This window comes from Anas platyrhynchos, chromosome 8, assembly GCF_047663525.1.
Source record: "Anas platyrhynchos isolate ZD024472 breed Pekin duck chromosome 8, IASCAAS_PekinDuck_T2T, whole genome shotgun sequence".
NCBI lineage: Eukaryota > Metazoa > Chordata > Aves > Anseriformes > Anatidae > Anas > Anas platyrhynchos.
Genome location: NC_092594.1, coordinates 37,716,597 through 37,742,014, shown reverse-complemented (window position 1 = coordinate 37,742,014; position 25,418 = coordinate 37,716,597). Strand labels below are relative to the sequence as shown.

General features: G+C 54.4%; 2 protein-coding genes and 1 long non-coding RNA gene across 4 annotated transcripts in view; 2 read left to right on the top strand and 1 right to left on the bottom strand.

The window, feature by feature from the left end:
* Window positions 1-1,052: 1,052 nt before the first annotated feature.
* Window positions 1,053-10,372, bottom strand: AK4 (adenylate kinase 4). The gene is made up of 5 exons (XM_027462400.3): window positions 9,962-10,372; window positions 5,657-5,776; window positions 4,351-4,523; window positions 3,884-4,002; window positions 1,053-3,261 (listed from the first exon to the last, which is right to left on the bottom strand). The coding sequence occupies exons 1-5, from the start codon at window positions 10,104-10,106 to the stop codon at window positions 3,147-3,149; spliced, it is 672 nt and encodes a 223-aa protein (XP_027318201.1). The 5' UTR covers window positions 10,107-10,372; the 3' UTR covers window positions 1,053-3,146.
* Window positions 10,373-10,471: 99 nt separating this feature from the next.
* Window positions 10,472-13,779, top strand: LOC119717668 (uncharacterized). Its single transcript, XR_005267672.2, has 2 exons — window positions 10,472-10,886; window positions 11,513-13,779. It is a non-coding gene; the product is annotated as an uncharacterized lncRNA (long non-coding RNA).
* A 10,273-nt stretch (window positions 13,780-24,052) lies between these two features.
* Window positions 24,053-25,418, top strand: part of JAK1 (Janus kinase 1) — a 54,470-nt gene continuing 53,104 nt past the window's right edge. The window contains exon 1 of one of the 2 annotated variants that reach the window (XM_027463789.3): window positions 24,053-24,233. The gene's annotated coding sequence lies outside the window, so the exon portion shown is untranslated. The remainder of the gene's footprint in view (window positions 24,234-25,418) is intronic. The other variant, XM_027463788.3, reaches the window with a different exon arrangement.

The window sequence follows — 25,418 nt, the reverse complement described above, 5'->3', positions numbered from 1 at the left end:
GCTGCAAACAGCCCGCAGGAATGCGGAGAGCAAAGAAAGAGCATCGCCATGGGGGTCTACGCGAACCGGGGGGGCTTCGTGCGGTGCAGGTGAGCGGGCAGGAAGGGGGAGCCTGGGTGATTTTAGGGTCGCGGTGAAGTTTGAGGAAATATCAGCAGCCCTCAGATGCGGACCCGCAGCGGCTTTGCCCTCCGTGAAATCCTGGGGGAGAAAATGGGGAGTGACAGATTATGGGGCAGTGTCACCCAAGGGGCCTGTGCTTTACCCCCAGGTAGTGGTGCAGGGTGATGGCAGCAAACCAAAGGGCATCCACAGCTGGCACAAACTTCCAGAGCCCTCTGGGTTTCTCCCAAACCCACCCATCACCCACGTCCCCTCCCGGGTTCAACTCCTCAGCCCCCACTCCCCGATCCCGGCAACATTTCCCACCCCATTTTCCTTTTTTCCCCTCCAGTCACTGCAGAGTCTCCGCTTATTCCACATGTGGCACCGGGGCCCCGAGCTGCTGGCTGTAATTAAAAAGAAAAAATTATGGGATCCGCAAGGTAGTGATGAGCTGGGGCACTTCCAGCTTTTAATTCCCTCTGCCCCGATCCACGTGACGGATTACTCGGGGCACAGAGCGAGCTGGAGTGTTGCTGCCCCTAATGCTCCAGTGCTTTTACTGGGGGATGCTACACGGGGAAATGAGAATGACTTTCTGTGCAACAGCCGGCTTCATGCACAGCGTCTGAGCTGCCTTTTTAACTTTTTATTGTAGATTTCACCAAATAAAGGAGCTGGCTGTAAGGCAGGACCCAAAGAGCAGCATTGGGTTCAAGCCAAAAAAACATAGGGGGGGGGATTTCCTCCTATGGGAGCGGGGATGCTCCAACTCCTCTCCTTCCTTCCCACCCTCCTCCCCCTCATGCCCAGTAATTCGAGGCTCCCACAGACAAACCCCAGGTCAAACACCAACCTGTTACTGCCTTGGCATGGGGAAAGGGCTCATGCAGAGCCCAGCGCAGTGGCCGTTGAGCAAAACTCACAGACAGACACCGCCAGCACAGGGATAAGCAGGAGAAAAATTTTATTTACATCTTTCGAGCAGCAGCACAGCGGTGGCCACTCCCTGGGAAGAAGCTGCAGGAGCAAACGAGGGGGTGCGGGCCCCCACAGCCCCCCGTGCGGCACCTTGGTCCTTGCAGGATGCTGGAGGGAAGGGGATTCAGCACGGAGCTGAAGGAAAACACGGCAAGGAGGGAAGGCGAGGGGCTGGGTGCGTGCCGCTGCGGGGTTTGGTCTATGAAAGTGCACAGTACAACAATTCTTGTAGAAAAATCCGTCCCGAGGGCTGGAGGCATGCGTGGTCGCAGGGCTTCTGCATCTACAGAAGGGTTCAGAGCCTTGAAAACAAGTGCTCAGGGTCTTTCCTGGGGCAAACCCAACCGCAAGCCCCGGGCTGGGCAACACATGGAGGATGGATGCTGCTCTGCAGATGCCCAACGGCTTCTGGCTCTGTTATCAGGAGAGAGCCAGAACAGAGCTGCCTCTGACTGAGCCAGCAACTGTCAGGGGCTCCTCTGACGGCATTAAGATGTGCTGAAGTTTTGCACAAGCAGCCAAAAACAAACCCCAAAGTCGGTTCCCCCTGCCCTGCCAGAGACCTGCTCTCCCAGCAACAAACCAGCGACACTTCAGCACCACAAACTTGCCCAGGCTGCTCTAATTGATGGCACGGGGGTGGGGTAGCGACAGCTTTTCTGCATCCCTGCTGCGCTGCCCAGCTCCACCGGGGCAGGCAGCTCAGCAAAGCATTCTCCAAAATGGATGCTAAAACTCTGTGTTTTTTTTTTTTAAACCTTTAAAAATACACATCTCGCTTTTTTTTTTTTTTCTTAAATATATAGTCTATAAAATAAGGCAACTCGAGGAGGCCAGCAGAGCATCCCCGCGGATTCGGTGCTGTGCCCCTGCGGGCTCACAGCACGTCCAGTTGAGAAAAGTTGGGGTCTGTGCCCAGAGCTCCTGCACACGGGGCAGCAGCAGCACCCGCAGGGCCTTTTAATCCCAGTTACACAAAGACGTCTGGGCAGAAGGGGCACGCTGATGCTATTTCAGACGAGGTGCACGCTCATGCACATCGCTGCTGAAGTGGGCTGAGCATCAGGGCACAAACACTTTTGGCAGCCCTCATGGGCAGCGCAAGAGCCTGCGGCCACGGGAGGCAAACACCTCCACAACGGGCATTTCCTTGGGGAACAGCCCGGGTTTCCACAAGGACCTCGGGTACAAAGGCAGCAAGGAACAAGGAATGACTCGAATTCTCCCCCAGAACAAAACGCATTAAAATCAATCTCTGGGAGAAGCTACAACACCAACATGTCTCATGGTACGAAAAGCTACGGACAAGGTAAGCACGAGGAGTGCAGCTCTGCCCTGGCTCTCACCTGCTCACCTGCCTGCTCCACATCACACCAGCTCAGGACAAGCCGACTGTATAGCAGCTTTTCAAAATGCATTTTTTTAATCATCCCTCTTTATAAAAAAAGCACAACTATGTAATTTACCTCCCATGTTTTCCCTCATCTGTTTCTATCACTGGAAATGTGATCTTCACATTTCTGAGCTCTGCAATGTGAACGTTTTCTGTGTTCCTCACCAATTCCCACGGGGCTAAGTCTCGCATTCTAGAGCTTTATTTCTCTAAGAAATAAATTTAATAGAAAATAATTTAAAAAAAAAACAACCTACAACAGAGTGATCTGCAGTAAACAGTACTGTGGAGCAATGGAATGACACATTATAGGCCTAGAGAGAGGCTGGGGTTTCATATGGGGGTGGCGGGGAAATCATGGCAAGTTGTGTAAACCTGACAGAATCATTACCTAGGTTTGCATCACTGATCTGTGCAGTTGGATCACCGGCAGGAATACTTTCTAGCCTCAGAAGGAAAAAAAACACTTATTCTAGCAGACTTGACCTTATAAGCGAAGACCTCTTCACCCTGATGCTGGCTGTGACTGTGTTTCCACAGCTGTTATCCAGCACGCCTGGGGAAGCAGCCGTAGGTACTGCATGATCACCTAATTTGAGCACAGCTCCAGCACGGTGCAGAGAAACCAAACACGTTATCCCCTCAGTCCCTGGTCCTCCACCCAACCTGGTTAGTTTTCCTCCTCTGAGTGCAGAGGGGGGATCTTAGTGGAAAGCAGAGCGTACACGTACGGCCAGATCTTGTTGGTCTCTGTCCCCGAAAACGAGTGCAGGATGCCCCTGCTCCTGGAAGAGAGTTGAGAGGAGAAGTCAGCACCTAGGGACAGGACCCCTGCAGGCAGAAATGCCTCTGCCTGCAGAGCAGGAGCACGAGCTCCTCTGGGGAAGCTTGCCCGTGGCTTTCTGGGCTGCAGGAGGGGCAGCGAGGGGTTAGACGTGTTCACACATGGGTGGGCTGAACCCCAGCAGCCACCCCTAATCCCACCACACACCTCCCAGTTCCCACGGGAGCAGCAGCTGGAGAACCCCTTCTCACCTCCCCTGCAGTGTGGATGCTCCCAGTCCACACATTTTCCGCCACCCCTTGCCCTGGCTTCTCCTGCCCTGCTGCCAGCTGCCCCGTACTTCACCTAAAAGGGCAGGCAGGGGGCTTAGCCTGTTTTTTTCAGGGCAAATACACCACCCGGGGCTGCAGAGCACAGGGGGTTATTTAATGAACTCCTCCAGTTGTTATTTTAAGCAGCACAGAAGGATGCTGCTGGTTCTGTGAGCACAGTGAAGCGTCCTCTCCAAGGCCACCCCCTCTGCGGACCCCGATGTGGTGCTGAGCGCAGCGATCTGCCCCCCAACACCCAGCAGGGGCCGTGGGCACACTGTTTTATTTTTTTTTTTTGCATGCTATACTCACTTGTACAGCTCTATCACCGGCTTGGCAGCGTCCTTGTACTTCCTCAGACGGGCAGCAACGGCCTCGGGTTTGTCGTCCTCGCGCTGGACCAGCGGCTCGCCCGTCAGGTCGTCGATGCCCTGGGGAAAAGCCAACACCATTTGGGGACTGCAACTCCCCAAAGAGCTGCCCCAGCTGCCCCGTGCCCTGGCTGCTCGAGGCAATTAACATCTAAGCACCTTCCTACGGCGCTTAACACAATCCTCACTTGGCTGAGCGCATTTTGCACAACTCCTCAGGGACAGGGGCAGCTGCCAAGCACAAAGCCCTCTGGTGCCCCGCAGCCCCCGGGGCTTACTACATGGGATTTCTTCCCCGGTGGTAATTTAGGATCGTGCCAGCCCGCCCATGCAGCACGAGGTGCCTCTGACCTTTGCCTCCCTCCAGTCGCTCCGGACAGGCACAAACCCAGCCCTAGGGGCTCTTACGTGCACGTGGGGCGGGTTGAACTCCATGTTGTAGACCCTGCCGCTCGCTGGGTGGATCCAGCGGGCGCTCAGGCGGTCCTTCAGCGTCTCGAAGGGGATGTTCAGGCTGATCACCAGGTCCAGCTCGCAGATCCTGTCCAGCGCCTCGGCTTGCCCCAGTGTCCGTGGGAAACCTGCAGGCAGAGAGGGGCTGGGTGAGCAGCAGGAAAGCATTTCTCTGCCCGCCCCGCGGCCGCGGCGCTGTAAAGATAGCACAGCTCCTCGCTGCAGCCCAAACGGTGTGAAAGAGAGGCATCCGCCAGATGGCTGCGACAAAAAATAGCTCCTCCAGCACCGGCTCCCAAAATACAGCACGCAGGTCGCTGCGGGCTCCTGTTCTCCAGAGAAACCACGTCCAGCAGGAGGACCTGTCCCATCTCCCCACCTCTCCTGGCCAGCGCAGAGCTCAGCGAACATCTGAAAAACCCCAGGTTTTACCCAAGCAAAGAATTATGAGCTGAGAGCTGGTCAGGACACCACCGCAGCTAATGAACGAGTCGTTAGGAGAAAGAATACATGAGGTCTGCTTTGCCACGTCTAGTCAGGCTGTTATTTGGGTATGGACTGCTTGAAATCAGCACGCTCCTCGCTCCTTGGGGCAGGGCATTGGGCACAAAGTGGTGGCAGGACAGCAGCTCGTCCCCGAGCTGTGCTGCCTGGGGGTAGCTCCCGTGCACCACCACCAACCAGCCCAGAACAGCCCCGCGCTGCACGAACCGGGATCTGAGCGCTGGGATGCATACTCGTGGATGTTGAAACACTGGAGTTTTAACACAGCAAAAATACGTAGTTGTTTATACAGCGCTGCTCGCTGTGCGATTTGCCAACCAGGAGATGAATTAAACAGTGTTATTCTAAGAGTGATGAAATTTTAATAGCAAGGACTGAGTTTGGGGTGGTTCCTCCACCCACTTTCTTCTTTTTGTGCCTCAAAAAATAGGAAACAATCAAAGAAACCCTTCAATATAAGGAAATGAGGCTCCCGGTTATTAATAACTGGCTATTCCTCCTCTTCTCACACTCCATTAATTCAGGGGCTGCTTCAACCCAGCCTGATCCCGCAGGGCTCAAGGTCCCAGCCACCCATCCCGAGTGCTGGCCCCCAAAAGCACTGCCCTTGTGAGAGGTTCGGTGCCACCTGCCCCAACTCCTGCTGCCAGCAGGACCCCAAAAGGCACCTTTGGTCTCTCTCCTGCTTCTGCAACCCCCTCGGCAGCACAACGATGTTCTAAAGGCCCCCGGGAGCCTCCCGTCCGGAGGCACTCACCGTCGAGCAGCCAGTGCTCCGCTCGCCGCTTCTCCAGCTCCGTCATCATCACGCGCGTGATGACGTGGTCGGGCACCAGGAGGCCTCGCTCAAGGTACTGCTTTGCCAAGACGCCAACTTCTGTTCAAGTTAAAGAAAAGAAAAATTTAAAAAAGTGCATGACATTTCTGCTAAAAAAACCACCGCTCCCCCTCAAATTCTGTCTGCCCTCTGAGAGCGCTCATCCAGGAGCCTCTCGGCAGCATCCCCGGCCTCAGAGGGGACAAATTTGTACATCTGCTGTAGAAATAATCCCACTGCACAGAATCACAGCGGCCGTCACTGTGCTTTGGAGAAGTTTCCAGTGAAGTTAAGACGAGAAATGATGGGTTTGGGTAACGCCTGGACAACTGGCAGCACCTGGCTCGGAGAAACCAAGTTTGCCTCCTCCTGCTTCCACATACAGCCATCGCCGTGAGAAGCTGGCACCACCTTCTAGAAATTACCCCAAGAGGTGCAAATTCAAGATTTCACACGCAGACTGCGGCAGTAAACAGGCAACATCAGAGAGCTCATTTGAAAACACAACCTCAGAGCTCTGCTGAAGGCAGAACACGGCTTTCCATCCACCGGGCTTTACGACTTCAGAGGCTCAGCTCAAAATACACGCAGATAAGAGAGCTATTTCCCAGGTCAAACACCTGAGAATATAATTGCAGCTTACCTGCAGGGCGAATACACCTGAGCAGGCTCCTGCTTGATTCTCCCCCGCATCAGCTGGAGCTGAGAAAGTGCTTCAGGAGGAGCCCCTCGGGGTAGTGAGGGTTCCCTGAGGGATAAACCTGGCCAGGACCCACTTTCCCTGCAGCCTCGGCCACCTGGGCAGCCAGCAGCAGCCCTGCTTCCACTTCTTTTTCCCATTTTTATTGCAGCTTGGGTACTTTGAGCAGTGAGGAGGAACGCTGCGGTTTCTGCCTGCCCCCAGATGGTGAGAAAAGGGGCCTGAGACAAATTCGGCTGGGTCTTACATTACAGATTGCCCACAATTTTAGGCACTCGGAGACACAAAGAAACTATGTGGAAATAGAACTACTCCCTGGCACCAGCTGGGGCAAATCCTGCCCCTGGAGAGGCTTTGCCCCTTTTGTCTGCACCAGGACCAGACCAGCTCCCCTTCCCCAAGCAGCTAACACAGCGTTTGGAAGCAGAAATTAACATTTTGGCACATTATTGAGTGAGGCCAGCATGTCCCAAAGCACCAGTCCTCCACCTGAGGCTGGCTGCTGGGGTTTTGCACCGATGGCTGCACACAGAGGGAGGTGCAGGAGGGGCAAAGCCCCCCAAATCCCAACCTGAGTGGGGTTGCCCATTACCGATCTCTCCCTCCTCTCTCTCCACCAACCTCTGCAGCACCGCCTCTGCCCGAGCTTGGCCCCATACTGGTCCCAGTATTCATTACTGGGGACTTTGGAGCACGGCGAGCTGCCTGAAGGAGAAGGGGCTCTCCAGGCTCTGCTTTTCCAGCCTGAAACACATCAAACGGCGTCATTCCCGACAGGCAGCAGGCTTTGTGCAGGACCTACAGCTCCTGGGGAGAGCCCCTCACCTCCACCCCAAAATTACAGCAACCAACGCCACCGAGCAGCTCCGCACCCGGTGCCTTTCCCAAAAATGAGCTTGATGCTGCTGCCCATACGGCGATGGGGAGAGAACATCGTGTCTTGTGCAACCAGCACCGAGACCTCCTAGGGCAGAAATATTAATGTGAAAACTTTACTCTTCTTCACTGACAAATCTTCCTCAGCCCGGGCACGGCATCCCCCTGCAGGTCCTGGTGTGATGGGCAGGGGTTTTCACCCGCCTGGCCTGGCGCAGATCCCACCCAGGGGCCAAAATCCACGCTGCTATCGCCCCGTCCCGCTAAGCTAACGACCGCAGGACTTCAGCCCCTGCTGTCCCTGTCCCTTCCCGACTCAACCCTGCACCCGTGCCTCTGGGCTCTTATCAGCAAAGCGGGTCCCAGCCTCCAGCGACGCCTCCCGCTGCGGCTGGGGGCTGCGGGGGCTCAAGGAGAGGCTGTTCCCAAACACGGGGAGCAGGAGGCTGTGGCTAGAGGCACCGCAGAGCACCAGGGCTTCGTTTGCCAGCAGCCCCCTGGGCAGACCCTGCGAGATAACACGGACTTTGGGCCCCCCGGGGCAACCTTTTGCATGATTTCTTATTTAGGTTCCAGCAGCGCAGCCTTAATGGAGAGGAGGAGCTCTGGGTGGTTAATGCTGCACTGCCCGTGGTTATCTGTGCACCAAGCTGGAACAACCCCAGCTGGACGGGGTTCTCGGAGCCCCCAAACCACTTCCCCAAACCAGGGCTCTCACTCTCAGCCTGTCTCTGCCAGCCTGGCCTCCCTCCGGGGAGCTGGAACATGGCACGGCCACAAACCTGGGGATGTCACTGCCCCCCCTCTCACCCCTTTTAGCTCACGGTTCCCATCATCACAGCACCCTTCCGCCCCCGAAGTGTTGCAGAGAGCAGAGACCCAGGGCGTGCAGTTTTACTGGAATTAGCTGAGCCCTGCTGACACCCCGGGACGCTGCAGGCACCAGAGGCAAAGAGCTGGGCACTGGGACAAGAACCGGCCGAGGAAAACGGTCACTGCCCTCCAGTACCCCCGGCACAGCACCAAAAGCAGTTTCTTTACCTCCTGCTCTCCCGAGATCCAAACAAAGCACTTTTGCACAACAGGGCAGCCACGAAGCGAGGCACTGATTAACCAACACATCCGTGGCAGCGGACGCACTCGCCGAGTCACTGTTACAAAACCCCAAGGGTTCCAGTGGCAGCGGCACACCCAGCCACCCCGCAACACGTGGAGCCCTGGGGCTCGCTCTGTGCGGGATGCTCGGGTGTCCTCTGGCTTCCTGAGATGGGAAAATCACCTCCAAATCGACTCCTGTAATTTCCTTGCCCAGAGGCTGCTCTAAAACCCCTTGGCAGGTCCCTCTGGAGGGCAGCGGGGTGTCTGTGAGACTGGCCTCAGCTCCCCTACAATGCAAAACCAGCGGCGCGGATGACAAACTCAGGAAGGGAATTTACTTCCATCCAGCTTCCTCCAGAGCTGGCACACCGCTGCGTGGTCATGTAACAGCTTGTCCAAAGCAAATAGCAAAAAAAAAAAAAAAAGGAAGAAAAAAAATAAAAAAGCAAACAGCTGCACATTACTGAGAGCTATGACCAGAGGCAAAGGCAAAGGTGGCACCTGAAAATTACAGCGGCTTTGCTCCCGAGCAGCCTCACCTGAGTTTCCATCCCCGTTCCCCACCCGCTGCTGCACCGCTTGGTCTTCGCCCAGGTGCTCTGCGGCTCCGCCAACAGAGCTATTGGGATTTTCCAAATTTTGAGCCTCTCCCCAGAGGAAATATTGCCGTGCTTTTTTTTATATTTATTTATGGAAGGAAATCTGGGTATTTTTAAACAAGCCTGCAACGCCCCACGGAGCACGCAGCTCTGAAAGTTTATCCTCCCTTTTTTTTTTTTTTTTTTTTTCCCTTTCTCGTCACACCTCGAAAAAGGCAAAGCGCAGCTCGTTCTTCTTGGCTGTTTTGTGTCGTTTTATGGCTCCTCTGAGTCAGTTTCCTCCCCGGCGATCAGCAGCAGCAGGGCTGGCATTGCCCAGCCATGGCTGGGGACAGCCCCGCGCCGCCCGGCTGCTGGCTCCCAAAACTTTGCCGGATCCATCACGGGCCGGGATGGTTGTGAAGCACATCACAACCCAGCAGCTCATAAAAAAGGGCTTCGGATGTGAAACACGGGGTGGGTTGGCAGCGCTGTGCCCCCTGATTCTGGAGGGCAGCTTATTAAGGAGTGGGGCTCATGGGGTGCCCCGTGCCACCCCACTGGCCTCACCACAGCATGGCATGGTGTTGGGACACCCCATAACCCACAGCAAGCTTCCCAGAGGGGTTTCCCTGTGGAAACTTGTACGTGCCCAGAGCATCCCTCGCCCCGCAGGTGTCACAGCAGGCACAGGGGGACCCAGGCTGTGTGATTGAACCCCATTCCTCCAAAACCCTTGTGTTGACACAGAAAGCCCCAGGTGCCAAGGCTGCCCGTGGGTGCTCGTGCAGCTTTTTTTGGCTGTGCCCACCTGGGGCTGGGGGCAACCCTCAGCCCGCTTCTCCCCAGCGCACCCAAGATGGAGGGAAGACCACCTCATCCCCACAGTGTGGGGGGGGAAGATTTCCCCTTAGGGTTTCGCCCCCAGCCGTGGGCGACCCCGACCCCATCCCCACACCGCCCCCAGCCCCGGGGGGCACCCCGGGCACTCACCGCCGCCCCGGCCGAGGCTCTCCCTCAGGAACTGCCCGCTGGAGAGGTGCTGCAGCCCGAAGCTGCGGGCGATCCTCTCGCACACCGTCCCCTTGCCCGAGCCGGGGGGGCCCAGCACCACAGCCCGAAGCACCTTGGAGGCCATCTCCCTGCGGGGCAGCCCCCCCCCCCCAGCACCCCCTCCCCCCAAAAAATCTCTCGCCTCACGCAGCCTCCCCCGAGGGGGGATGCGGAGCTGCGAAGGGGGCACGCAGGGGGGGCCCCGCCGCCTCGCCGCCCCCCACCACGGGACCCCGCATGCCGGGGAGCCCCGCAAAATGGCGTGTTAATGAGGGGGGGAGGGAGCCGAGGCGAGGCGAGCCGTGCCGAGCTGCTCACTCGCCGCCCGTACACATCAGCACGGAGCAAGGAGGGGGGGGGCACGGCCGCCCCCTCGGGCCGCCCCCTCGGGCTGGGCACCCTGGGACTTGTAGTCCTGTAACCCCCCCCTCCTTATAGATGGGGCAGGGCTGGGCTCGGTGCCGCCTCATGGAGCTGTGGTGACAACGGGGGGAGCACCGGGGGCAACGGGGAGAGCACCGCGGGGCGCCCCCTCGGTGTGTGTGGTGTGAGGTGGTGATGGGGGGGGGGGCTGTGAGGGGACACCCGCGCGTGAATTATATGTACTTGAACCATATGTGCGTGAAATATATGTGCGTGAAACATATGCGCGTGCACGATATGCTTGTGCACGACATGCGTGTGCACGATATGCGCGTGCACGATAGGCGTGTGCCCCCCCCCCCCCAACCCCCGCCTCAGGAAGCGGCGGGCGCATCACATGGCCGCGCGGCGCTGCCATAAACACGCCAAGATGGCGGCCCTCACGCCGCCCGCCCGCCCGTGCTGCGTCACGGCGCCCCCCGGCCCCGCCGCCAGCCCTCAGGTGGGTCCGGCCCGGCCCGGCCCTCAGGGGGGCACCGCGCTGGGTTTGGGGGGGCTTCCAGCGGGGATCCCCTTCCTCCGAGACCCCCCCACACCCGGTTTCGGTAGAGCTGGCCGGGCGCGGTGCTTCCTCCCCCCCCCCCCCCCTTCTTCCCCGTTGCGCACTGCTGTTTTGGGGGATTGGGGGAGCGGGCGGGGGGCTGCGGGGCGCTTTGGGGGCCCCATGGGGGGCTTCGTGTGAGGCTGTGGCGGAGGAGGGAAGGGGAGAGGCGCTGGGGGCTGTGGGGTTACCGTGAGCCCCCCCCCGGGGTGCTGCTGAGGGAGGAGTGCTCGGTGCTGGGTGCTGGTGCCCGGCCAGGGTGGGTTGGGGGCGGTGAGGGGCACGCGGAGGGGACAGGAATCCTATAAAACAGCCCCAAAACACGGCCAGCAGCCGGCCCCCAGGGGCTGGAGAGGGGGAGCAGAGCTTCGGGAGCAGCCAGGCCACGCCGGGGGGCTTCAGAAAGAAGCAAGGGGTGGCAGCCTCCACCAACAACCAGATATTGTTAAATAATCCTACAGAGATACCCAGGGCACGGGGCGGTGTGCTGGGTCCCCAGCCGGCTAAATGTTTTGTTTAAAAAGCAGGGAGGGCTCTCCAGACGGTGACGAGGAGCCAAGTTCTGCGTTTTCGCACACCTGTTTGCTTTCCGCATCGTGGCGCGGCTGGAGCGAGGCGAAAATCGGCGTGAGAGGAGAGGCAGCAGGTTTGGGGGATCCCCCGGGGGAAATGGCACTGGCCGCGAGCGGGTGCCCAGCAGAAGAGGGAGTTGGGTGGGACCGCGCACCTCTGTGGTCACGGAGCTGCTTGAAACAGCCCACGAGTAGCTGCTGGATCTGCTTTAAACAGCCCACGAGTAGCTGCTGGAGCACGGATAAAATCTTCAGATGAAGACACACCTGAACTACCAAGCGGCACCTCTTCTCTTCCCACCTCAGCCTCCAAAATGTGGGATTCCCCATGCCACTCCTCTTCCATTCTGTTGAAATCAGTAGATTTTTTTTTCTACTGGAATAATGTGGCGTGAAAAGGCTTCAGAGTGGCAGTAAATAATTCATTTTTGGGGCACTTCCCTTCCTTTCCAAAAGTCACAGCTGTACGTACAGATTTTCTTAAGCATTTTTTACAAAGTTTTTTGGTGTTTTGTTTTTTTTTCTTGCAGCAGCAGATGATGTAACTAATTACAATCGGTGGCAAACCTGCAAGTTTTAGGGTATACGTTTAGGTCATCTGTGTCATCATCTGACGTCAGTATTGCATAATCTGTTGACTGTCCCCTTTTTATGTAATGTATGTTTGCAGTTTGTTTGAAAATGTACAAATATTTTTTTCCACTGCGTGCTTCTCCTCAGATATTTCATACTTGTCTCTCCATTGCCCTCTTCTGTTAAAAACTTGTAAGGCACCATTTTGGTAGCTGGATCCCTCTCAGCGTTACGCCTTTCTCTTTTAAAAACAACCTCTGAACATCTCCAGACATGCTCTTCTCCAGGTAAGTTTTTTAGAGCAGTAAACCACATCTGGAGTTTCTGCTCCCTCCTGTTAGAGATACGAGAGCAGCTTGTACTGAGGAAGTCCATCAGCATCGTAAATTAACTTTTTATAAAAACATGGTAACTTTGGGTTAAAAAGAAAAGTGTTATTTTTTAAACTTATTTCAGAAGTTAACATGATTCCCTTAACCAGAGGTGTACGCGTGTAGAAGTAGTTCCATGATCTTTTCAGCAATACCTTTTTTAAAAAAAGTGGGGTACAAACTACTGGTTGATACAAGTTTGACTTGCGGTAGAAGTTTTTATTTCACAATTCTGTGTTTGGATCCTGTGACCTAAAAGTTCCAGTGGCACACTTGAGCCTGCAGAGCCTCGAGGCACCCCTTTGGCCTCTTCCAGCTGCTGTCCCTCGAGAGCACAGCTGGCTGCTCGGCGCCCGGCGCTGCTCCCGTCGGAGCCCTCGGTAGGCACAGGAGCGATCGCAGCTCTCGCAGCGCATGTGACAAGCCCTGATGAAGCCCAGCTGAACGTGTTCACGGCGCTGTAAAATTCCACGGCTGCCTGGGCGAGCGCCCGGCGCGCTGGGTGCAGTATGCAGCACGGTCGCGGTGTGGTGCTGCCCTCTACTCGTGCCGGTCGTGATCCCAGCCTTCGGCTGTCGCACGCGGTGCAGCTCCGCCGACTTACCTGGCTCGCAGCCACGGCTGCCTGCTGGCTGTCTGGTTCATGACACTCGGTTCTTGAGTAGCATAAACCAAGCGCTGCTCTGCAGCTCCAGCGAGTTTAAGGGGGAGAAAGGGTACCCTCATTTTCTCCAGCATTGAGCGGTAAGTTAACCCTTCTCCGTTAAATCCAGCATTAGTGAATTGGATTTTGAAGGCTGTTTTGGTCACTGTGGTCATTAAGGTAGCACTAATTATCTGGATAATTTTCTGAGCTGGATCCCCACATGCAAAGCCACTTGTGTTAAATACTCTGAGCCTCTCACCTGGCAGCTGGGCACCCGCAGAGGGCAGTTTGGGGCTCGGAGGCGTGCAAAGGATGAGAAGACAGAGGAAGCACCTGGCAGTGCCGTGGAGGGGCCGCGATGACTGACAGGCTGCCCTGGCTCAGTTATCACAGTGCTGATGCTGTCTCTTGTAAAGGTACAGTACTGTGATAACTGAAGGATGGCAGCCATCTGAGCTTCACGGGGCCCGTGCCCGCCGCGCCCCGTCCCTTTGATTCCAGGAGCTGACGGACGGACAGATGTACACAACATCCTACTCAAGTGTCCCCGTTCTAAACAAACGTCTTCGTGTAAAAGTCATGGTTTAAGGAAACTTGAGATGGACTTGAATAAAAATTGTGCTTTACTGGGAGTTTGCCTCTTAGTTGTCTGTTTGATGTAGAAGACCTTCCAGAAATGCTGTGCTTGAGGAGCTTCAATAAGGGTCCCAAAAGTGGGGTCCTGTGCAGCTGGGGGAGCATTTGGGGGAAGAGGTGAGGAGATGTGGGCCAGCGGGTGGGACTGGGTACCAGAAGAAAGGGGAAAAACTGCAGCTATACAGCCCCCCATTGTAGATACATATTTGCTATATTTCTTGTTAAAGATTTTAATGATTGTTAATGATTTTAGCCAGTCCCCACTCGCTCTGTTACGTGGGAGTGGGCAGAGGGACACTGCCCATCTCACATCAGGGCGATGCAGCTGCTTGCAGCAGGCACTGTGGGGAGGTGGTGCAGCCACGGTGGGGCATCTGGTGCTCACTTGGGGCTGGGGCTTTTCTGCCTTGGCCAACAAGATGGGTAACTTCTGTCACAATTCCATCAAAACACCTAGAAAAGGTTTTCGGGGCTCCCGCGTGGTGAAGCTCACATCTCTGTGTGGGTGGCACAGCAGCGGGGCTCGGCGGCCGAGGTTTTTGTGCACAGCGGGGTCGTGAGTGGTGGGCAGCGAGCAGCCCCGCGGGGTTTGGTGCGAGCCCAGCAGGGACCTCAGCCTGCAGAGGTCACGATTTATTCTTGATGCCGACGTTACCTGTGGTGTTAACCCCGCAGCACTTAGAAGGCTCCTAATTCTGCACGGGGTGGTTCATAACCATCGGGGCCCTGCCCTGTGCTGCTTGTGGAAGAGGATTAGCTCAGCCAGCGTGGCAATTACACGCTTTGTGCTGTTTTTTATTCTGATCTTCTTTGCTGGAAGGTGTTTGCCCGAGCGTGCTGCTGGCTGTGCCTGCGAGCCCTGCCAGGCTCGGGGCTGTGCTGCGATGGAACGTTTTGCCAGCGTGCGTCATTTACGCGGGGGGAAATTATTACTGGTGTCGTGACAGCGGCTCGAGTCTGCGTCTGGAGGAGGGCTCTGTTGTACTAGAAACCGTGCAGATGATAAAAAAGACATCCTGCTAACAAGAGTTAAAGTTCTAGATAGATTAAAATCTAAGCAGTCAACCCTCCACTTCCTTTCTGCCTCTTTCCGAAGCCCGAGGGGACCCCTTGGCTGGGGCAGGAGCACCCGAAGGCAGAGGGGGTCACCTGGCAGCGGGCTGTCTGTGGGGGTACGGCAGCGAGACGCCTGCACTGCCCCTTCCCGGCTGTGCCCTGCTCGGGGTTTGCTGGCAGCCTGCACACAAAGTCCCACAAGGAGAGACAAGAGGGGCTGGGGGAACGTTTGTGGGCTTGCAGGTGGGCATGGGCAGGTCTCTTTTCCCCATGGGAAGCAGGATAACTGCTCGGAGGCAGATGCAAGTTTTGCTGTGGAGTGGGTACAAGGAGTAAGGTTCCTTACCTGCCTAGCCCTGAGACAGATTTAAGGGTGGATAACTGAGTCAGGCCGCTCAGGGAGACCCCATAACTCCCACACCGGGTACTGGTGAAAGCCAGAGCGAAGCTGCCAGCTGAAATGCCATGTGCCTCCGGGCTCCTGATTGCGATTCTCATTTCCTGTTAAAACAAGCACAGCGTCGAGCTCTGGCATGGGACAGGAACTGAAAACGCTGTCTGTGCCTCAGAACAACACCTCTCTGATCAGATTTAACGGGAGCCCTTATCTCCCCTCTCGCTCAGTGGACACCGCGTCCATCTCTTTTCCTGTAGCTTCCGACTGATATCACAATCGGACAGACTTATTATAAATACTTGTGGGTTTGCTATGTCTAAATATTGCTACACGCGAACAATGCAGCTATCAAGTCTTTTTTGGCAGTGGAACACTTCCTCCCACGAGCTGTGTTAAAGCAAGATGTAAACAGCGTGCGTACAGCGATGTATCACAGCGCTTTGCTTCTCAAAAACAAGCTCTTGGAGGGCCGGCCGCTCCCTGATAAAACTTTCTGCAACGCGTAGCTTTGATGCCAAGGCAAGGCGATTTTCTAGTGACATTTCTCAGCCGTCCTTCTGGATGGATGTGTTCTGCCCCAGCGGTTCTCAGGCTTTTGCAGCAGGAAAGTCCCTTTTCCCATCTGGAGGCTGTCTCTCTCCCACCCACGTTTCGCCGAAGCACAGCAGCTCCGCTCCTGCTGCATCTCCTCGGGGCCGCGAGGCTGCAGACCAGAGCTCGTCTCGGCTCCTGGCTCCCATCCACAAAGCATCCTTTTAGGGTAGAAATTATTGCTCCAAGAGAGCCGGCCAGCAGTTATCTGCCTCTGACAACAGCGGGATCAAAGACATCCTTTGTCTGCTAGCACTGAACCTTGGAACCAGGTGAAGGCTGTGCCTTTCCCCCTTTTTTATTTTATTTTTTAATGTGACTTCTCTTACCGTACAGCAGAAAGCATCGGCACCAGCAGCCCTGGCTGTGGTTGTGCTAAAAGGAAAAGGAATCCATCCCAACAGAGCTCCAAGCATGCAGTTGTCGTTCCAAAGTCCAGCAGTGCCCCATATGAATCAGGCACTGTTTTAATTACTGTTCATTCAAATTGTCTCTGGCTAGCACAAAGCACTCCACTTGAACTTTAGTCCAGGCCTTCTTGATTAAACATTTCTATAAATCAAGAACCCTAACTGCAACGTCTTGATAAGTGCAAGTACTGGTTGCCCTGGAATGCAACGATGACAAACTTGTTTTTAGGTCAGGTTAAGCAATGCCTGAATGTGAGCCGAGAAATGTTGGGCAAATTAGAGTGAAAAAATCAAACAAACAGAAATACCAAGCTGATGGAGACTCTGGTGAAGCCTCGTGGAGCAATCAGAAATGTTAGCAGCTCAGAAGCCTGTCTTCTCAGCACACCAGCTCCAAAACCATCTCACGCTGCCTGCAAAATTTCACGAGCATAAAGGGAATTCAGCACGGACTCATGGCAAGCGTGCTCAGCTCCACTGCAGTGATATTTTCACCTTCCAGCATAAAAGCAGATGGATGTGCTCGAGCTGTCTCCTTCTCCAGCTGCTCCCAGCAGAGTGCTGTGGTTGTCTCCCCGCTCCTGCTGCCAGGTGAGGGGGGTCCCTCTCCACGCCGCAGGAACAGGGATGGCAACAACATGTTCCTATGTTCCTCCTACAAAAAGGAAAAGTGGTCCCCAAGTGTGCTGCCTGAACGAAGGACGTGATTGTTTTTCCCTTCTGCATGAAATATTTCTGCCTGCATCTCACATTGGTTGTGCACAAAGCACGCGGGGCTGGAGGGGGGCTTTGGGCACCGCTGGGCATTTGGGGGCTGAGAGCTGGCTGCACAGCGCCCCAGCATCCCCTTATCTACCTCCACCTCTGATAGGAACAGATAAAGGTATCTCTGTCCACCGCTGATGGTTCCTCCTGCCTCGGGTAGCGTGCAAACCCTAGACTTTTGTCAGTAGCTTGATTCACAAGGGAGACTGACGTTAATCGATGTCAGGCTGGGGACAGAACTGCTTACCTGGAACTGGGTGTTGTGGCACAATACCGAAACCACCGCTCTCGTGGCCGTGTTCAGGCAGGTGATAAATTCAGCATGGTTTGACTTGGTATGTAGTTTGCTCTCCGTAACATTTCACAGCAGCAGGAGAGGCACGGAGGTATGTGTGGATGAGTATCCTCTTACAGAAGGTCACGCTTTTATATTGTGCTAATATTACCTTTTCTGGGACCAAACCTTGTGCTTTTCTTCATGTGACAGGTGAAACTCTGGTCCCAATCCCAGATTCCTCGTTGACTTCAAGAGGATGAGGGCTGCACTTAGTCTTTGTCTTAAAGATACACAGGAATGTTCATCTGACACTGAGAAAAAACATGTTCAGCTGTAGCAGAAAACAGGGAACAAAGAGGTGCAGCTGCTGGCTGCGAGCAGAAGGTGGGCATGGGGGGGCTCTTTCTGCCTAAACCCCTTGAGCAGATATGTGTTGGCACCCTAAGTTCCAGCTTTTGAGCTAAAATAGCCCCTCTGTGGCCCCTCACCTCTTGCAGAAGGTGGTAGGCAGATAATTCCTTCTCGTTCCAGGTGAAAGCACTTGGCTGTAAAGCCAAAGGCCACGAGGAGCCACCGAGAAGAAGGAAGACATCTCAGCCACCTGGCAGATCCTCTGGGCTGTGCTCCAGTGTTCACTGTGCATCAGTTGGCAGACACATGCTCATCTCACGTGGACCACGTTGCGGGATTTGGGCTTTGGTTCTGGAGCAGCCACCAAGCCCTTGGTTTGTGTGGCTCGGGACATGTCCATCCCTGTTGCGGCGCACAAATCATTCTCCTTAAATTAAGGCAAACTCAGTACGATTCGGTCAGCACAGATTCTGGCCAGCACAGCCAAGGGAGCAGAGCAGTGGCAGCCTGGTGGCCTGGGAGGGATGGAGAGGACCGGAGGTTTTCAGCGGTCCCACAGCTGCTCCTTGCCGCCACCTCCCCACAGCGAGCCAGAGAGCTCGCTATCGATTGCCCTCCATTTTAATTAACTCCAGAAGCAGGCAGAGCACACTGAATAATTCAAGAGAGACATGTGTTTAAACATTCGCAAAAGCCTCAGATTCTTCCTGGCTAAAAATAAGCCTGTGAGAGAGCAAATTACTGCTGTTAGAGGTGCTGCCAGATGGAGAGCAGAGCCACGGACCCCATCCTGGCACCGTCGCGTTGCTCTGCTCGAGCAGAGCCCAGCCGTGGGTCTCATCCCTGCTGCTGAGACCAACCCGCGGGTAATAGGGGTGGAAAGTTCAAGGGAAAGAGTCCAGGCACTGGGGCAGCACCAGCACAGGAGGTTTCGTTCTGGTGCTAGCAAAGAGCCCTGGGGAATGGGCCAGCAGAGGAGGTGAGTCTGGAGGTTTTAGTCGTAGGTCTGAAGTTCCAGGGGTTTCTCTGCTTTCTCTAACTGTGAGCCTCACGTCCTGGGGGTATGGAATAGAGCAGGACTTTAAAGAAGCACACAAACAGAAACGTGCCAGTGTTGGTGCCCTTTGGGTCAGCGTTTTGGAGCAGCCAAGCAGAAGCGGCGAGGAGGAGGCAGCGAGGCTCCATGCTGATGTTCCTGACCACTGCCCGGGCTGGCCTGCTGATTTGGTGCAAACAGTTACAAGTGATTTCCTTAAACGTGTCAGCTTCATGTTCCCAGAATGATAAAAAAATGCCATGTGTTGTTTTTGAGAGAAACTTCCATCCTGTGCAGAACAACAGCTTCTCAGGACAGCTCGTGACACCGCCCCTCTAGCACCCAAATCCTTCCTGCATGCTGGGGTGAAACGCAGTGCTCCAGGGGACTCTGGAAATTAAAGCTTCCAGAGGCCTGTTGCTAATGAAGCCTAATTAATTTTGGATGTAAATTGGCCGTGCTGCTGCAGCTGTGTTTGAATCCCCATTAAAGGGAAAGTCATTTTAATCAAACCCCACAGTGGGTGTTTTATCTGGCAGTGATTAGAGGAGCCCAGTATCTATTTAGTTCCTTCTTAGTCTAAAGGATTTTTCACTTTTTGCCCTTTTAACTCAGATAAATGCAAGGCAACAAGCCACAGCCTTTTAAAATTATTAAGTAAAATAAGGAGCACTGCAGCAACATGCTCTTACTGCAGCTCAGCCTTCGAAGGGGCCTGAACCTCACCATTCCCACCTCCACGATCGCTGGCACTGTTCATTTCCCCCCTAACACCCCATAGACGGACAGGCAGCCCTGCTGCATGTGCTGTGTCCGTGGCGAAGCAGAGCAGCAGGGTGAAGGCAAAGACAAGGGTGGTGACCTCCTGGCGCTGGCATTGCTCGTCTTAACGGGCTTGGAAAGTCCACGGATCTCCAGATCTGGAGTTTGCCATCCAGCTCTTATTTCTGAGCCCTCCGTGCCACTGTTTTATGATTCTTCGATTCCCTGATTGTGTGGTGCTCTGACCGTGAACACCACCCTTCCTGGAAACATGACGGGAATTCTCCAGATGACAGAAGGAAGGGGGAATACGGCAAACTCCACAGAAAACTGCTGCTCTCCAGCAGAGACCAAGGAGATCAGGAGTGGGGTTTGGAGCCGGCCACCACCACTCTGCTCCGTTTCATCTGGGACAAGCTTGGGTTGCACTGGTCTATTATCATCAGAGAAAGCCGAAGAAAATTCAGGTAATACTTTTTCTTCAGTGACGGGGAAGAACCAGAAAGCTGGCAACAGGGAAAAAACAGCTGAAAAATGCAGGTAGCAACACAAACGCTCCCACCGCAGGACCGAGGCACGGCGGCAGCATCCCAGCCCCGTGCTCCCGAGCTCGGAGCCGAGCGTGCGAGCTCCAGTCCCCAGGCAGGGAAGTCGGGAAGCGGACTCGGCTGTGTGCTCGGCTTCCCACGCGGCTCTGCCAGCTCGCTGGCCCCGAGCAGGAAATCCCCCCGCAGCCTGGCTTTCAGCAGCGGCTGCCACAGCACCCTGGGAACAGGGACTGCTTTGGGCAGGCACGATTTGAGCTTTTTTTCAAAGTATATTTAGATCATCGACAAGGGGTACTTCGTCTTCCCAAACGGAGATTATTAAAACCCCAGTTGGCTTTTTTTTTTTTTTTTTTTTTAAAGTGTCATTGTTGGTGGTGGTCGAGGACAATATTTCGAAGTTGTTAATTAAGAAGAAATAATTCACACATTCCAGCTGTCTCAACATAAATTCTCTCACTTGCTTTTCCAAGCAGAGACGAGCTCTCTGACAGCAGTGTCACAAACACGTTTTCACGCATGTTATGTGAGCACAGGAAGTTTAAGATAAATTCAGCAACAGATCAGATGAAAGGCCTTGTGCACTTGCATATCTATTTATACAGCCCCCGGGGCAAGTCCCACCCCATCACTGCAGTATCCGGGGGCCTCGCGCTCCCTAAGATATTGCGTGGTGATGGAGGATGGTGCTATCCCCTTCGCCGATGGGCTTGCAGGGAGGATGTCTTGCCCGAATTTCCCCTGCTGCACCACTAACAGGCACCCAAATTTAGGTTTAGGGCACCCCTTTTGCCTGGCCCAGCTCTGCGGTGCCCCACGGTGCTGGTCCTGCTCCTCTGGCCCCGTGTCCCGGCTGCTCCTCGCACTACAGCCATGGGGTGAGCCCAGCCTGGCGTGGGTCTGGCTGGGAACAGCTCCTGCCATCTGCCTCAGGAAAAATGGCTCTGAGTGAGAAGATCAGTTTCGACGATCTTAAGGAAAAAATCCCCGACACGCTCTACTTTGTAACTCCCATCCCTGGAGGGAAAACTGGAAGGACGTTTTTCTTTGGGAAAAAAATTAAAAACATTTAAAAAATAAACTCTCATTTGAACAGCAGTGAGCATAGCCTGATGCTCTGCAGAAGCGTACAAGAGCACAGAAAATTATTGCCAGCGTACTTTCTAGTGCCATTACAGCGTAAGGAATTGCTGACATCGAAAGGCAGAGGCCAGTTTTACACCTTACATAGCTCCTCTGACTTCCCTGCCTCCTCCTGATCTTCGCTAGCACGTTTGAGAAGAACCAGACTCCAGATACACTGCCAGGAACAAACCAAAGACAAGTGAAATCGCTCAGATGGTGTTAAATCACATTTATGTAAGGCTGCAGTCAATTCCAAGCTGATGGCATCAGCGATTTATAGCACTTTACCGTACGCAGAGCCACTTGCTGTGGTTTGAAAGGCTATGGAAAAAAACTTGTCTTAACATTTATACTCCTTTAAATAGTGTGAAAACCTCACCTTTTCAAAGATAACCGAGGCAGAGGTTAAGTTTGGCTTCTGGAAACTTGAAAACTGAAGTAGGGGAAAATTTGTACATAACTGCCCACCCTCGTCTTTAAAGAAGGCTGTAGGAGAGAAATCGTTTGAATTTCATTTGAGTTTTAATTCACAAATACGAAGAAAGTCGAGTCTAGATATATTTTGATTTTTTCTTTTCTTGGAGGACATCAGTGCTTCCTGGAAGTTGCAAAATAAAGAAATAAGTGAGATACAAAGCAATTCGCCCGACTCATCGCTCCACCCCAGTACGGTACTTACAGGGGTAGGAAAAAATGTTTTGCTTCAAAGACCTTTTCTACAGCTCTTTGCAGGCCCACTCTCCTTATGAGCATGGGAACACATTCAGCTACAAGTACCTGCGATTAATCCCACAGAAAAAAATGCTTTTAGTGTTTTAATATAAAATTACATCCTTGCCATAGGATGGTGTGTTGTGGGGAAAGCAGGCTGGAGGGTCTGAGCACTCAGCCAGCTTTCCCAAGGAGTAGGTTTTCTGAAACCGCAGTCTGTTTGTCTGTCCATCCGTCTGTCTGACAGCCTCATGTCCCCACTGACAGCTTTTGAGCTTGTTGGTTGCTCCCAGTCAATTTAGCAGGGAGACAGAGGTGTTAAAAATACTAAATTCCTACAGATTTTTGTGAAACTGAGAGCTGGAAAGAGCAGAGAGATGTACATCGGTGCTGCCCCAATGAGGAAAGTAGACAGATCCATCACTACGTTTGGGGATGGGCAGGAAATCCTGTTATTAATAAAGTTTTTAGATTAATTTCTAGAAGCACATCGATTTCACTGAAACTACACATCCCAGAACAACCAGCAGAAACCAGAAGACATCACAGTCCCGAAATTAAGGAAAAAAAGCAAAAAGCTTTCCTTGAAGGATGTGGCCCTTGGGAGCCTGGGTCATCCTTGGGCATGGTTTCGGGCTCTGAGCCCTGGTTTAGATGGGGGCAGAGGTAAAGCTGCTGTCTTCTGAGCCGCGGCCTCTGTGAGCAGCCCCAGGCTAAGCCCCTTATGCAATCCTTCCGTCACAGCCTCCTTCTTGGCTTTGGTTTGATTTGCAGCTCTGATCTGGATTTAAGGACATTTGCAGCATCAATAGCTGTGCCGGGAAAGGAACGCTGACTGTAATGCATAGGTAATAGAGATCTGGTATGTTATGAAGCATGAAAACTCATCGAGGAAAACTGATTTTATCACCATGCAGGCAGAGCCACAGAAAGGGCTAGCAAGAGTTAAAGGAAACCAGTGGAAGTGCAGCATTGTTGGGCAAATCAAGGGGGAATGCAGAATAAGAAAGCAAGAAAAGGCCTTGGGAGGGGGGAAAAAAAATCAATGTCCATCTATCTTTAGTTTGTAAACTACAACCACATGGACATGCCTATACGTGCAGTTGTGCAATCAGCCCCCGCCGCACGGCTCTGGTGTGGGAGATGGAAAGGTTTGGGGTGATTTCCAAGGAGAAAAGCAAATTTGCAAATCGGGATAGCCAAAGCGTGAGGCAGATGTCAGCGTGTAAACACTTTGTAACAGCAAAGGCACCTGCACACCCATGTACCACTGGTGCATGAGAAGGCCTTGACAAAACGATGCTGTCAGCCTGCTCTGATTAAACCGAAGCAAATGACGTGAAACTAGCATTGTGTTGAAAGCAATCACCTTTCCCGCTTTCTGTTTGTTTGTTTGTTTGTGTGTTTTTAATGCTCGATTTGGCTATTAGGACAGTTACTGTGAAATGCAGCTGGGGCTGGTGCTTCCCTCAGAAGAAAACGCCAAGTGCGTGTGCATGCGCAGGAAGGGGGCAATCATTTTATTGAAGTGAATTGTTTTCTTACTGATATTACTTCCACTCAGGCTGCTTCCTGTGAGTTTCAGAGTTTGAAACCACAATGAAGAAACCGATTTCTTTTCTGTGCAGAGGGGAGAATTGTTTATCTCATCATTTCGGTGTAAACACCGAGGTATTCACACCGCCGCGTTGCGCACGTCTGCGAGACAGATAGGCCTTTTTTTTTTTTTTTTTTTTTTTTTAAAGTGGATCAAAACACACCAGTATTGTTTTCACTAGAAGATGTAGAGCTCGGAGAAAAGCAAAAGACGTTCAAGAGAGCTCTGCTGTGGATTTTTTTGGTCAGGATTACGGAAGAAACAGGCAAGTCGTGGTTAAAAGCCTTAATGTCGGCCTGCCAGGCAGCAGCGCCTGCCTGCACCTAGGTGCTGTGGGGGACCTTTAGGAGTGATTTTTGGGCACGGGATCCCTTCCACCCCATTTTTAACTACATTTTACAACACGGCTTTGAACTACTGCTCGAAGGCTGAGGGACAGCAGTGAGCAGGATGCCCGGCGGGCTTCTTTAGGCACCGACTTCTGCCCTTTAGGACACAAAACCGGGCACTGGGCTACCTTCCCCGGGCACCAGACCACTGGGGCCCCTCACAGGTCTCCTCACAGCGCCCCAAATGGCGGCTGCCCCCGGTTCCCCCCCCCCTCCGGGGAACAGGAGGCGGCCGCGGCCGGGCACCACCCCGGGGCGGGCCGGGCCCAGCGCATGCTCCGCGGCCCGGGCCCGCTGCCGTGCCGGGACCGCCGCCCTGCTCCTGCCCCTGCCCGGTTGTGGCTGCCCCCAGCTCGGCTCTCGAACAGCCCCGGCCGCCCCCAGCCCCGCGGGGGCAGCGGGAGAGGGGAGCGGCCGCCTGAGGCGCTGGAGGAGGCGGTGAGTGGAGCCGGAGGGGGCTCGGGGCCCGGTGGTTTCCCCAATCCCCCCCCCCCGGGGGAAGGAGCTCGGGGAGCCGGGAGGGAACCAGGAGGGAACTGGGGGGGGGAACCGAGGGGGAACCGGGGGGGAGCCCCCGGTAGGACCCGCAGGGCTCGGAGGGTTTCGTCCCCGCGGTGGAAATGGGGGTGGTGGGAGCCGGGTGCTGGAGCAGCGCCGGGCTGGGGCCGCGTGGTGCTGGGCGCGGGTCGAAGTTTTTTTAAAAAAAAATCAAAAAATCTAAAAATTTAAAAAAAAAATCGAAAAATAAGAGATCGCGGGGGTGTTCCCGGCCGATCGCGGATCCCCCGTGGGCCCTCGGTTCGGCTCGCCGGCAGCGCTGCCTCGCTCCTCGGTGCGGATCGAGGGCCTGGGCGGGTGGATGCGGGCCCAGCGGGGAAAAAAACCCGAATGTGCTGTTGTTTGAGGTCCTCCCGTTGGGTTAGGGTTGAAAAAAGGTGTGTGAAAGCTTATAGGGGAGAACCAGGAAATCAGGCTGAACGCCGGCCCTGCTGCGGAGCCCTCTGGCTGAGGGCACGGCTCGGCCTCGACAGGAGCTGGTGTGGAGGCAGGGGAACACCTCAGGGCTGTGTGGGGGTGTTGGGACTGCGGAACAGCCCCGTGGGGTGCTCCAAAATTTTTGGGGAGGGAGGATGTAGGTTGTCCAAGTCACACCAGCGCTGAAATTTAACTCCAGTCGTCCCAGTTCGGCTCCCACTGGGAGAAGATGCTCCGAGGTGGTTTTCTGTTCGCCGGCGCAGGAGAAAGCTGCGAGTTCTGTTTTGCCCTTATAAGGGGAGCGGTAGGCATTTCCTCCTGGCACTTGTTTGTAAAAACACGCAGGAAATTGCACCTTGCTCAGGGCTTGTGCTGGGGAACGGCCGTGGGACAGGTGCTTGGGAATCGGGAGCGGGTTGGGGACACGTTACCGGAGCCCCGGCAGCTCACATCAGGCCCTTGCTGTCACCCACGGTGTCCCAAGCGAGCAATCGCAGGCAGATTTCTGTTTATTTATTTATTTTAATGTAAATATATTCACAGTGATTTGGTTTTCCTTGAATATCATTCTTGTCTGAGCGGCTGCGTGCCACTTGCCCCCAAGCCCCGTGGAACAGTGAATGCTCTGTGCTCACACAGAGCAAAACT

Excerpts from the sequence above, each read along its gene's own strand:
- AK4 (XM_027462400.3), bottom strand. The coding sequence starts at position 10,106 with ATGGCCTCCAAGGTGCTTCGGGCTGTGGTGCTGGGCCCCCCCGGCTCG. Across the intron at positions 4,524-5,656 it reads GGAGCACTGGCTGCTCGACG|GTTTCCCACGGACACTGGGG; the intron begins GTGAGTGCCTCC and ends CTCTGCCTGCAG. Across the intron at positions 4,003-4,350 it reads TCAACCCGCCCCACGTGCAC|GGCATCGACGACCTGACGGG; the intron begins GTAAGAGCCCCT and ends GCTTTTCCCCAG.